This window comes from Lupinus angustifolius, chromosome LG11, assembly GCF_001865875.1.
Source record: "Lupinus angustifolius cultivar Tanjil chromosome LG11, LupAngTanjil_v1.0, whole genome shotgun sequence".
Lineage (NCBI taxonomy): Eukaryota > Viridiplantae > Streptophyta > Magnoliopsida > Fabales > Fabaceae > Lupinus > Lupinus angustifolius.
The window spans coordinates 28,070,801-28,085,260 of record NC_032019.1 but is presented as its reverse complement, the minus strand read 5'-3'; the positions used below and the strand labels follow the sequence as shown (position 1 = coordinate 28,085,260).

At 32.6% G+C, this 14,460-nt stretch overlaps 1 protein-coding gene across 1 annotated transcript; it reads left to right on the top strand.

Annotated features, from left to right (window-relative positions):
• On the top strand, window positions 290–2,647 carry LOC109359023 (myb family transcription factor EFM-like). The gene is made up of 5 exons (XM_019603522.1): window positions 290–584; window positions 706–968; window positions 1,305–1,596; window positions 1,694–1,770; window positions 2,100–2,647. The coding sequence occupies exons 1-5, from the start codon at window positions 452–454 to the stop codon at window positions 2,472–2,474; spliced, it is 1,140 nt and encodes a 379-aa protein (XP_019459067.1). The 5' UTR covers window positions 290–451; the 3' UTR covers window positions 2,475–2,647.

Here is a 14,460-nt window from a genome sequence, read left to right as displayed (position 1 = left end):
TAACCCGAAATTTACTTATCTCTTTCCAAAACTATAATTTAAGGGAAAACTATCTCTCTCTTATCGGACACAGATAAACATATAAGACAGAAAACGAATTCTATATAATAAAACAAAAATATAAAATGAATTAAAGATTCTACTTTCGTATGCGACGTCCCGACTTCGATATTTTCCCGAGTTTATCTCTGATCTGTCTTTTTCCCTCTTTTGTAATTTTCTCTCTCTTCTTTCTACATTTATTAATTTATTATTAATTTTAATATTCCAAATTTTGATTCTACTTAGATCCAATATTCTTGTTGATAAGCTTCTCCTCTCTCTTCGGGTCCCTCTATAGTCTATACTCTGCTTTCACAAAACGCTATTTCCTTTATATATTCTTTCTCTCTCTTCATTTCTTCTTCATAACACAATAACACCAAATTTCCCATTTCCTACCTTGGATTCTATGGATTTCACTGAGAAAATGCAGCGTTTCAAGATGGGGTTTCGTGATTATATCCAAGCATTAGAAGAAGAACGTTGTAAGGTTCAGGTTTTCTCTAAAGAGCTTCCACTTTCTTTGGACCTGATCACACAAGGTAACAAAACAAAAAATTAAGAACTACCCTTTTGTTTTTTTGGTGTGAAGGTTGTAAAATTTGTAGCTTTTGTTTCTGGGTATGGTTTCTGAGATTTTTGGTTTGGAAATTTTGTGTGCAGCTATTGAAGGTTGTAGGCAACAGTTGTCTGGGACAACTACAGAGTATAATTTGAATGTGCAATCTGAGTGTTCAGGACAAACAACATCAATGGAAGGTCCTGTTTTGGAGGAGTTCATGCCAATTAAGAAAAGGGGATCCCATGATTTTGGTGATGAAGATGAACAACATTCACATAAGTCCAAGGTTTCAAAGGATAATAATAAGAAATCAGATTGGCTTAAATCTGTTCAGTTATGGAATCCATGTCCCTCAAGTGAAGAGGTACATAGAAAGAAAACAAAAAGCAAATCTTAGTTATCATCTTGTTTAGTCTTCTGCTTTGTTTATTTTAAGAGAATATGAAGAACTTAGTTAATTGGCTTAGGGGAAAGTGAAGAACTCATTTTGGTTTATTTTATCATATTTGTGCTTGAGAGAGATTTTGGAAAGACTTGTGAAAATAGCTTATGATACATCTGCAAGCTCTTTTAACTTATTTCAATAAGTGACAAACTCTCATGTGATGAACACTTATTAAATAAGCACTTAATTAAGTTATTTATCAAATTACGCCCTTAATAATATATGTTGGTGTAATTCGTATGAAATTTTGTTCAGGATGTGACTAGAAAAGTGTCTCTGATGGAAGTAAAGAGAAATGGAAGTGGCGGTGCTTTCCAGCCATTCCACAAAAAGGAGAAAGCTTGCCAGACTATTGAATCATTATGTAAAGCTCCCTCTTCAACCCCTGTAGCTGCAGCAAGTTCGACAGCGGTGACGGTCACCAGAGACAATGCTGAAAGCAGCAAAAAAGAGGATAAAGATGGGGCTAGAAAGCAGCGCCGGTGCTGGTCACAGGAGTTGCATAAATGCTTCTTGCAGGCTCTTCAGCAGCTGGGTGGTGCAGATAGTGTGTAACTTAAACTATAACAAGTTCTGTTTGTCATGTGTTTTGGTTTTAATTGTAACTACATACTGATATTCTTAATCTTTTGTGGATTTAACAGCCGCCACACCAAAGCAAATCCGAGAGTTGATGAAGGTTGATAGTCTCACCAATGATGAAGTCAAAAGCCATTTGCAGGTAATGGAAATCATAACCAAACATTGTGTCTGTAATTTATATTTTTCAGTCTCTCTAGTTATTTTGATGATGTGGAATCTTTTATCTGTCTTGTGATTATGAATGATAAACAACTTCTAAAGCACCTCGGTTTACCAATAAGCATAATTTTGACATTGCGATGCCTAAACTCGAGATTGAAATAGGTGTTTATAATATTATTCTAGTAAACTGACAGGTAAAACTGTACAAATGTAATTAGGGTAATCTTTTTGTTGCATATGTTACATCAATATTCTTGAGTTCCATATTCTCAATCAGTCAAAAATTTCCATTTTGTTTTTGAACAGAAATACCGTTTGCACACTAGAAGACCAAGTCCCATGAATCACAACAATGGAATTCCACAACCTGCACCTTTTGTTCTTGTGGGGAACATTTTTGTTCAACCACATGACTATGCAACTGTAGCTTCCTCAACCGCATCCGCAGAACTGACCACAGTTGCAGCACCTGCTGGAATTTATGCACCAGTGGCCACACATCCTCCGGCTGTTTCGCACACACTAGGCGATTCAATTAAGAAGCCGCCGTTTAAGAAAGTACAGCCTTCCGAGTATTCGCACTCAGAAGAAAGGGCTAATCAAAGTGAAGGGGCTGTTCACTCAAACTCCCCTGCTTCATCATCCTCCACACATACCACCACAACTTCCTCGGGCTGTTGAATTTGAACATGTTGCACAAGTTTTGTAACCATATTGCTGTAGAAAGTCCTGTAATATTTTATTGTCACTGGCTTTTTTTCTTTCTTTCATTTTGTATTGTATCTAAATTATAGAGGTAGAATACACAGAAAGTGAAAATTTTGTTGTTAAATAAATCATACCCTTTTAGCTGACTGATATGTTATTTCCTTATAGCACAAGGTGAATTGAAATTTCAATTTTTGAATTATTAAGCATGCTAGGAATCACAGTTTTCAGAAACCCCAAATTTTTATTTTTCGGATAATTACAGGCAAATGTGATAGATGTGACCATAATTGTAGTTTCAATATGTTTTGACCAAAGGCCAAAATCTTAATATATTGGTATCTGTGAGGGTCGTGGACTTAGATTTAAAATCTCGACTGACAAATTATTTAGTTCAAACTAGCATCTTTTGAAATTTGGTAATGGGTGGTCCACCGCAATGTATTTCTTATTTGGGGTTGGAATTGGTTTGATTGAATTAATGGGATTATAGTATTGGCTTGAGAATTCTAAAGGAAAATCTAAGAATATTCCAGAGAATATGCAATGAATCAAACCTACATAGACAAAGAAGATAAACACATGTTAATTGTGAAAAATACCCCAATTTCAGAAACAGTGAAGTAGAATATTGATGGGAGATTGTTAATAAACCGAAACAACTCGATATTCGTTTGAACTCAATTTGTTATTTAACTCGATAAACTTGGTTTATGAACCAAATAAGTTGAACTTGAGCTTGTTAAATAAATAAGCTGAACTTGAGTTGAATATAGTTCGACTCGTTAGGTTCATGAACTGACTCGATATATATATATATATATATATATATATATAATATATAAACTAATTTTTGTGTTTATTATTACCTAAACATTATTTTTTTATTTATTGTTATTATATATATAAACAAGATTATATTTATATATATAAAACTTTTTGTAGTATTTTTTAAAATTTAATTAATTATTTGAGTTGTCTAAATGAACCATTCGAACTGAATCGAATAGTTCATGAACGTTAACCATATCGAACTCGAGTCGAGTTTTGAGCCGAACCAATCCTTATCGAACTGAACTCTGATTCGACTCGGTTCGGCTCGTTTCCAACCCTAGCTGCAATCTTAGTTTTTTTTTGTCAAGATGCAATGCAAAGATATGATGAAATGACAAATGTGGATTTTAATGGTTAAAACATGTAAAACAAATGTTATTTGGAATGACACATTTTTTAAGACAGCAAAAATGCTCGAATAAAAGAATTTTTTTTGTCAAGATAAAATGTAAATATATGACCAAATGACAAATATAGATTTTAATGGTTAAAGTAAGTACATCAAATATTATATGGAATGATACATTTTTTAAGACAGCAAGTATGCTCGAAATAAAGATTAGATTATGATGGTATGGTCCTTATTAATATATTTTACCCATTATTTCTCCTTTTTATTGCAAGAGTTTATCAAATGAAAGAATTTTAAAATTGGCAATAGGGTCACATAAGGAATATTAATCAAAAACATTAATATTGGAAATTCAATTCTAGTAGTTTTGAAATGTTAAATGCTTCATTTCCAATATCAAATTAATTTTTTATGTTCTTAAACAATGTCTTATAGACACCTACTAACATTCAATTTAAACAATATTCATTCTAATTATTATAAGATACTTTAGATATTATAAGATTACAATTTTACTCTCTTGAATTTTTCTAAAAATTTCACATAATTATTATTTCTCACTAATAAATGAATGGCAAATAAAAAGAGGATAAAATTTACATAAAAATATAAAACATGATAAAAAGAATTTCTAGAAAAGACACAACAAATAAGTATCGAATGCAGATTGTCTACGGAATCATGAATATCTGTTTCCCCGTGAAGCCACTATTATTTACTTGGTCACTATTCTTTGCTTGGATACTTCAAAGAGAAAAAGAATTATTCCCTTCTTTTATAAGTTTTTTATGTGTCATTATATTATTTATTGTTTATTTTTATTCATTATTTATTTTTCAAAACAAAGTAATTTAAATGAAATATGAATGATTGTTATAATTATTACACTATCAATATCTTATCAACCAATCATGTCATTAAATTTTTAGTTAAGTTGGTTTTTCAAAATTGATTTTACTTAAAAATGAATTTGAAATAGTGATTTATGTTTGGATCATCCATTTAAGAGCCCCATACTGATATTTTTAAGTATATTGCGTGTTTGGTACGGATGCTAAAAAATGTTCCCTCTTATCACATGGAAAAAACGAATCCATCTTTAATTAATTATGTTAGTCAATTCATTTATCAATTCCTTATACATAACAATTACATAGTGAGAATATCCTAAAACATGATCTTGAGGATTTCCAATTATTCAACTTAATTGACTTTGTGGATCACTTTGTCCCCCAATTTCTGTTGCAAACGATCAATGTATTATTATTATTATTCATAATTTCATATAGTACATGTATATAAATGAGAAATCCTTCTACAATAAGTCAATGAGCCTTTTTCATAATATTATGGACTTCAACTTTCTCTATGGGTCATTCAACATTAGTGCCAATTTAATTCCATCTTGGAGTTGATATATAGTGCTTTGAACGCAGTAAATTAATATTATGACTAACAATTAAAGTTTGTACAGGCAATTTCAATCAATTCTTAACGTGATTTTTGATAATCCTTCTAGCTTCGATGGGTCTCTTAATTATTTATTTTTGAGTAACCCCCATCAGTTTTACTAAAATTAACAAATCATGTTTCCCATTTTCAATTCTAACAAATCCCCTGATTTATATATATACACATATTACACTAACTACTCATGTGGAAGATAAAAATATAAATATGATAAGTGTAATTAAGTTAAAAAAAATATGGTACATAGTATTTGGACTTGTCTCAACAATATATTATATTTTGTTTAACTTAATTGCACTTATCATTATTTTGTTTAAAAAAATGATAAACGTAATGTATGAATATAAATATAATTTGCCCCTTTTTGCTTAACTTCATTTGTTGAGATTAGAATTTAATTTGTTTAATCATCATCCAATGACTTGAATTTGCAACAATGTTACTCAATCCAAATTGGAATGATATTTTGTGACTTGATTTATGGAAAAATTTGAAAAAATGTGAAAAATTTGAAAACTATGAAATATTTTTATGTGAGAGTTTCTGAAACATTTTCTCTTACATTTTCTTCAAAAATAAACTCACAAATAACTTGAAAGAATATTTGTAGATTGAAGTAGTAGGAGAACTTAGTATTTAGCTCTCTGGTTAATATAGTCATATTTTGTTTTTAGAAGAAAGAAAAGGAAAATTAATTGCAAACAATTGTCTAAACTAATCTACAAATGTGCATGGCGGTGATATGCTATGCGATATTTCTTTTATTGTTGCTATGTCCAGCAATGAGCATAAGATATTATTATATAATGTGTCAATAAACAATAAAATAAAAACATAAGACAAAATAATAGCTGCAGTTGTTTGCATATACATATAATAACTCTCTATCTATGAGTTGAAGAAAACAAAATATTCGATCATAATGATCAGGTTGCCATCAAAGTTATCCATAGGCTACATATGGTTCACATCATGAACACTATAGGACAAGGATGTACATTATTTTAAGTATCAAGAGTTTATCTTATCAATGTGCTAGTATATTCTCTTTTGTTTAGATTATCTTCTTCAAGGAAAGTTTAAAATATCAAACATATTCTGATGTCTCCAACCTAAACTTTCTAGATTCCCATATCAATCAAGATGAAACTTAAATTGATTTAACTAATGACACTACAAATTAATTAGAGTGGTATTATTTTGGCGTATGAATGAGTGGCTCATGGCTATTAGCAAGTAGCAAACATGTATATTATATGTGTATATGTAAATTTAAGTGAAGCATATTCCTAATGCAAATTTCATGTATATCAGGCCATAGTGATGTATATAATATTGCGATTCTAAATAAAAGAATACCTCATTTCTTATTGAATGAATGAAATTATGACCTTAAAGGATAAAGACCCTTTATATACAAGAGATAAGATGGGTTGCTTGCTACAGTCAAAAAATACTTCCACAAAAGGAATAAGACCTAAGTACCCTACTAACAACCCAAAACACCAACAAAATAAAAAACGGCCATGTAAAAACCAAAGGGAAAGATTTGGTCCCATGATGAAAAATTCATCAAAATTGGTGTGCCAGATGGTTGGCCAGAAGTCATGCGTGAAGACTCACAAGATATTGTCAGAAATGTGGCCCATGGCTCATGTGCCTCGATCACGAATATGTGCACCAATGTCTATACGCCTCGGTCAATTGGCGAGTTGATGCACCTTGTGCTTATGCCTTGGTCAGGAAATGGTGCGTCATGTGCACTGTGTCTCACTCAAGCCTCTCTTAGTCAGATTCTATGCTCACTCGGCCACAAACCAATTTGTCTTGGTCATAAGTGATTTTGGCTTGATCAATCTCATTTTTGTTTCGATCAAAGTTGATTATCTAGTCATTCTGAGTTGTCTTCAATATATAACAATAAAATAAAACTGGTGAGATAAAATAAAAAATAAGTTTAATTTGTTAGCAAAGTGCCAAGAAGAAAATACTGCAAAAGGAGGTATGGTATTTGATTTGTGGTGTGGGAACAATATTATCAAGCAAACAGAAAAATGCAATTTAAAAGTATAGTTCAATGATTACGATAATTAGTGGTGTGAGAAGGATTCTATAACTAAGCATTTTTCTTACGAAAATATTACTCATTAGGTATACTTTGATTTTTAAATTACCACACTAGTGTAACTTTTCTATTAATTACAATAGTAGTGTAAATTTGTTGAAATCGACTATTGCAAAGGTGTTTTTCGTTTTTTGTTTTCTCTTGATCCCACCAAAATCGTCAATCAAAAATGAGTTTTCTTTTTCTAATCAATTTCCGTAGAAATCATTCACTAGGATGAAGTTTTTGATTTTTGATTTTTTTTAATACATAACCAAAATCGTGCACTGGGAAGGAGGTATTTGGATTTTTTTCTGCTATTGAGAATCGGCTATGCAATTGGAGGTTCCCAAAAAGAGTTTTCTTTTTTTAAATCAACTTCTATAGAAATCGTGCACTAGGATGGAATTTTTGATTTTTGATTTTTTAATACATAACCAAAATCGTGCACCAGGATGAAGGTTTTTGGATTTTTAATTTTTTTTCTGCTATTGAGAATCGGCTATACAATTGGATTTTTAATTTTTATTTCTCTCACTCCAAAATCGGCTGTGGAGTGGGAATTTTGGTTTTTAATTTTTTTGTCCCTCCAGAATCGTCAACTTGGTTATCAATTCTGTTTTTTTACTTCTATTTAAGCCTTATCATGTGTTCACCTAAAATCACATTTTCTAAAACTTGTTCATGAAATGCACTCTTTCTCTTTGTTGTTGAAACTTATAATTGAAAGACAATGTTATATTTTTCATTTGGAGCTATTCACTTCTTCCAGATTGTTACTTCATTGTAGGTTAGTATTATCACTTGGATCTATTATATTTTATCCCATTGTTTTTAACTTTGTTATATTTAGTTGTAATTTTTTGTAATATTCTTATTTTGTTAAATGTAGATGACTATTTTAAGAGATATTGTTAGCGACTTTTGTGATGAATAAGACATTGAATATGTAGTGATGAAGAGGATGTCGAATTGGATGTTGGTTCATCTTGTAGGATGACATATAATACTCCATCATCATTTTTTCGTAACACAAATTCGGAAGCTGGTCATGATTTTGGTCATACAACTTGTTTAATGAACAATAATAACAATGATTTGTTTGTTGTGATGCAATTTGAATCTAAAGAAGCCACAATAAATGCTATTAGAGAATTTCATATTAAAAATTCATTTGATTATGTTGTTGATGAGTCTAGACCAGATAGATATGTTGGAAAATGTACACATTTTGGTGTTGGATGTGAGTGGCGAATTCACGCTTCTTTTAATGTTAAGCACGACATTTGAGAGATTAAAAAAATTAATGAAACACGCAGTTGTGTATCTATGTTGGTTTCTCAAGATCACAACAAATTAAATTCATCATTCATTACAGACCTTATTGTTAATTTAGTATCTGCAAATCCAAGTATACTAGTTAAGGCACTGGTAAAGGAGGTTGTTAGTCGATTTGGTTATACAATGACATATAAAAAGGCGTGGACGGAAAAACAAATGGCATTGGCCAAAATTTATGGTGATTGGGAATGATCATACAATGAGTTACCATGTTGGATGAATGTTCTACAATATTTCTCTCCCGGTACAATTGTGAAATATGAATCACGTCACAATATTAGAGATGGTATGGAAGCTAGTCGATTTATTCTGGATAAAGTATTTTGGGCTTTCAAATCATGCATTGATGGGTTTGCATATTGCAAACCAATTATACAAGTGGATGAAACATTTTTAACTGGGAAATATACTGGAACGTTGCTTATAGCGAGTTCACAAGATAGAAACAGACAAGTATTTCCAGTTGCCTTTGCCATTGTTGAAGGAGAGACGAAAGAAGCTTGGGTGTGGTTCTTTTACAATCTTAAGACTTATGTTACCCCTCAACCAAACCTATGTATCATATCAGATAGGGGGACAAGTTTATTAGTTGCACTCCGAAGCGAGCTGATAGGATGGTCTAGTGAACAATCAATTTATTGTATTCTTCATCTTGCTAGTAATTTCAATAAAGAATTCCGAGATTCTGATCTTAATACAAAGTCATACAAATGGGTATGTATTAATTTTATTTGAAATTTGAAAATGTTTTTTATGTTGTGGATTAATGTAATTTTATATTTAATTTGTAGGTTATGAGTTGATGCGACCACGATTTGAGCGGATGTTGAATTTGTTGCGACAAAAACATCCGAGGGCTGGTGCATGGTTGGACCAGATTCCAAAAGAAAAGTGGATTCAAGCATACGATAAAGGTAGACGTTTTGGCCACATCACCATGAATCTTGCAAAATGCATTAATGGTATTCTAAAAGGATCTAGAGCTCTTCCTATCACAACCCTAGTGAGAGCAACATACTACAGGCTAAATGAATGGTTCATTCAACATCGGAATGAAGCTTCTAACATGATTAGGACATGACATATATATTGCAAAGCGTTGACAAAAGTGATGAAATAAAATCAGCGACAATCTACTTGTCAACTAGTTCGTACTTTTTCACGGGAGACCGGAGTCTCTGAGGTTGAAGTTGTATCCAGATCTGGTGGTCGCCAAGTGAGGCTTTACACTGTTAAACTAGCCAACAGTTGGTGTGATTGTGGGGAATTTCAATCATTAAGATTGTCATATTCTCATGCAATCGCAATATGCGCTTCATTGGCTTTAGATTGTGGCCAATTTATATCACCAATTTATCGGCTGGATAATCGTCAATGACATTGACGATTTCAATTAATTTATAGAAGTTGCCAATGAGGTTGACGAGTTAGGATTAAACATTATAAAGCTAAAAACGACAATATGGTTGCTGATTTCACAATGGCTATATTACACCATATATATTTCACGTGGATATAATTATCATTCCCACACAATCACTATAAATATTTGCATTTACATTTCACTAACTTCACGCTTCACACTTTCTTCAAAGTTTATTCACACCTTATTCTGACTTTCTTCACATATACACAGTTTGTTATGGAGTATCTTAATCCATGGCCAATTGACACTTCCCTACTTACAATGCAAAATGATCATATCTCAAACAATGGCTGGAATGACATTAAATGTGCTTTTCGACCTAGATCTTGTTTCTAGCAATCACTACCTTCTGAATCAGTGTTGCAAGTTATCCGCAACACTGCTTTTAGTAACTTGTTGACACTTGGAGCAGTAGAAATCAACAATCACTTTCCATGTGGAGAGACCACCGTCACTCTTGAGGATGTGGCTTACCAACTTGGAATTATGATAGAAGGAGAAGTTGTTACCGGAGTGACAAGTACGGATTGGGAAGCACTTTGCATCCGGTTGTTGGGTGTCGTTCCAGTAGGTAACGAATTAATGGGGCAGAGAGTGAAACTCACTTGGCTTGAGAGGACATTTCGTGATCTCCCTGAGAATGCTAATGAAGTTGTTATTGAACAACACGCTAGAGCGTTTATTCTAAGAATGATCAGGGGATTTCTCGTGCCAGATACATCAGGTAACCGAGTCCATCTTATGTATCTCCCCTTGCTTGAGGACTTAATAGAGACATTTCAATACAGTTGGGGCTCAACTGTATTGGCTTGTCTTTATCGAAGACTATGTTGTGCAGCAATAATTAGTGACAAAAAAGAGATTGGAGGATGTCTACTGCTCCTTCAATCATGGGCAAATGATCGCATTGAAAATCTTGCACCAAGACTGTACGACCCAACACCGTATTTTCCATTGGCCAAAAGGTATATATTAATTTTATCATTATATGTAAAATTTTAATTAATAAAATTGATTCAATTTTTTTTACTAACTAACGATGATTTATAATAGGTGGTCACAATATTTAATCACCAAAAACATCCATAGACATGCTGTTAATATCATAAGTACAATGTTTTACCGTATGCGTGTTGATCAAGTATATTTGTATTTGTATCTTTTATGCATAAATATATATTGTTTATGTTTGTATATTGTTTATGTACGAATAATAAGCCAAACTTTATTCTGTTTGTATATTTTTTATGTTAACTTTTTTATTAACATTTTTACCAGTTTCGGTGGATGCCATATTACCAACTGCCTTTCCTCCCAAACATCTCGGAGAGAAGTCGATCACGTGTGCCACTAATCTGTTTCGTAATTGTGGAATGGCACCCTACTGATTGGGTTATGAGGCAATTTGGTTTTGGTCAACCAATTTTACAAGATCCAGTGAATTGTGAAAACTTCACAAAGTTGACTTACGTGACAAAACTGATTGTGACTGACCACATAAGCATCGTCACTGGATTCAAATATGAAATAATTGGGATAACTATGTGGTCGATGGTTTACCCGCAAATACCATGCCTTTGATCCACTACCCTGAGTATATGTAGTGGTACTTAAAAAGGACTAGAAGATACATATCTAGAGATGGAGCACACTCTGATGGAATGATAACTTTTTTATTTATAAATTAAACTTTCTATTTAATCAATTTATTTACTTCTAATTTTCTCTAAACTTTTTAGTACACCTTTGCAAAAAGAATTTGTGATCAGAGTCGTCCTCCAGCTTCACTTATAAATCCCACACAATCTTTATGTGACGTTTTCTCATCTGGCCGTGAAATGATGGGAGCATTGGCTGAACTATACCCCGATGCATACTCTACCCACATTGATGAAGCTCCTCCTACTCATCATTATCATATGCCAAAAATTGAGTCTCCAGCAACGAACTGAAGTAGATACTCATTTTCAAAAACACACTTCTTGAGTTACTCCTCAACAACAACAACAACAATCATATGGCTTTGAAAATTTTAATTATTCATCCAACTATTTGTCATCAGCTTCTCAAATGTCACTACGATCAATGTTTGCTACTACTTCAACTACACCATTGTCGGCATATGATTCTCAACAATATTATCGTCCTATTATGACGTCCACAAACATTTTTGCTATGCAAAATAATGATGACGAAGTTATGGTTGAGAATGTTGATGAAGATGAGGATGATGAGGATGAGGAGGAGCCACAATTGGCGACACGTGGTAGAGGGAGAATCCCGCAGCGGAATGAACAATAATTAAGAGTTCAACCGCCAAGAAGGAGAAAACCACCTCCATGTGGGACTTCATCACATAGTCGTGATTAAGGTTTTCTGGGATTTAATGTATTAAAATTTTAATATTTTAATATTTTGCTATTAGTGTTGCAATAAACTGTGTTGCAATAAACTGTCTAATAGGTTGGTCAAAATTGATACATGAACAAAAAACTCCTTTATTATAGCCGATTTAGCTAGGGCAAAATAAATCAACATAAAACTTCCACTCCACGGCTGATTCTGGAGTGGGAAAAAATTAAAAAACAAAACCTCCTTCCCTACTAACGATTTTGATATATATTAAAAAAATAAAAAATAAAAAATAAAAAACTCTATCATAGTGCACGATTTCTATAGAAATTGATTAAAAAAATAAACCTCCTTTCTAGTTGACGATTTTGGTGGGACCAAGAGAAAACAAAAATGAAAAAACGCATTTGCAATAGCCGATGTCAAGAAATTTACACTACTATTGTAATTAATAAAAAAGTTATACTAGTGTGCTAATTTAAAAGTCAAAGTATAGCTACTGAGTCAATTTGCCTTTTTCTTACTCCCAATAATTAAAGCAAAAGTTTATGCTATTTTGTTAATTTAAGTGTCCGAAATATATTTTGATCACATGGTTATGAGATAATCAATTTAAATTGGCGATATAAGGTAATATATTTTGATGATAATTGAACACGTGTTGGTTGAAAAAACATCATGTGGGATAAGTTCATTGCATTAAAAATAATATAATGAATGTTACGACTTGGTTAGAGTTGGACAGGGTCAAGCTATTTGCCCCTTCAGTGAATCAAAGGCCAAGTACCCCTCAATGGTTTCTTCAAGAAAGGAAAAACATTTAACAAACTAGTGTACATATAATAAAATCCTTCTGAAGGTTGAGTGGATGGGATGGATTGAATATGAAGCCCTCAATGCTTATAATAATTAAGGAATACTCTTTCTACTTTGACTCTAATGGAGACATAATGTAATAATGATATCTCTCACTTCAACTAAGTTAAGGATTAGTTGGCTTTTGAGTATTAGAACATTGAAGAATTGGGCACCCCTGAACCACCTTAAGTGAGTACTTGAAGTGAGACTTTATGTAAATGACATCCTCTATTTAAACTGAGTGGGGTGGACTTGTCTTTACACTAAAGAAAGTTCTAGTAACGTCACGATTGAGCTCATACTCATATCCTATCAATTAGTCACTCTTAAGAGGCAATGATGGCTGGCCTTTATAATGAGTGTGCATATGATGAATTATAGATGCCCTCTAGGGAAGTCTTCCTTTATAAGTTGCCAAGTATACTAGATTCTGGAATATGTTGGGCCTCACTAAGCTGATTTAGATCTTGGGTTTTAGTGGCTAGTTGGCAGGATCTTTAACCAAGTTGGTGGAATTTGCGTTCTTCTTGGTAGACTTTGGATTTTATTGGCCACATGATGGGCATCATTGGCCAACAAGTGAGATGAGGATCACCTGTCCCAGTATCCCCAAGCATGTCTTAGCCACTTATATCTAAACATTTTGATTTAATAAATTATTTTTGTAAAATTAAATTAAAATGAAGTATTATTTTTCATTTGTTTGCAAACACTGGTTGGTCTGGGACACCGGGATAGGAAAAATAAGGGCAGACGATCCCCATTCTAACAAGTGGTCTACAACTTGCATATTGGAATTATTGGTCAATTGGGGATCGACGACCGACGAATAGGCAAACTTACAAAGTTTGCCATTTGGTGGCCAACTAGAGGCTCTTGACTGAGAGATGGGCAATGTTAGTCGGGTGATAGCCAATGACCTTTTGGGTTGAACAAATTATCTTAGCATATCATTTCTAGTAAAAAATACTTGGGAAAAATGCATTAAACCCCTATAAACTTTATGTTTTTTGCAAATAGTAACCATAAACTATTTTTTCTTCCCATTTACCCCTTAAACTTTATCATATTGTGAAATTGATCCCTTGATAAATATATTGTTAAATTGTTCATAAGCCAACAAGGAAATCGTAATAATTAGATTCACAACAAAAGCAATATAACAATGTAGGTTAGTGAATATTGATATTTGGATGAAATTGTAAGACTGAGATTGCAACTA

Coding starts and splice junctions, on each gene's coding strand:
- LOC109359023 (XM_019603522.1), top strand. CDS start 452: ATGGATTTCACTGAGAAAATGCAGCGTTTCAAGATGGGGTTTCGTGAT. Junction 585..705: donor TTTGGACCTGATCACACAAG/GTAACAAAACAA, acceptor TTTTGTGTGCAG/CTATTGAAGGTTGTAGGCAA. Junction 969..1,304: donor CATGTCCCTCAAGTGAAGAG/GTACATAGAAAG, acceptor AATTTTGTTCAG/GATGTGACTAGAAAAGTGTC.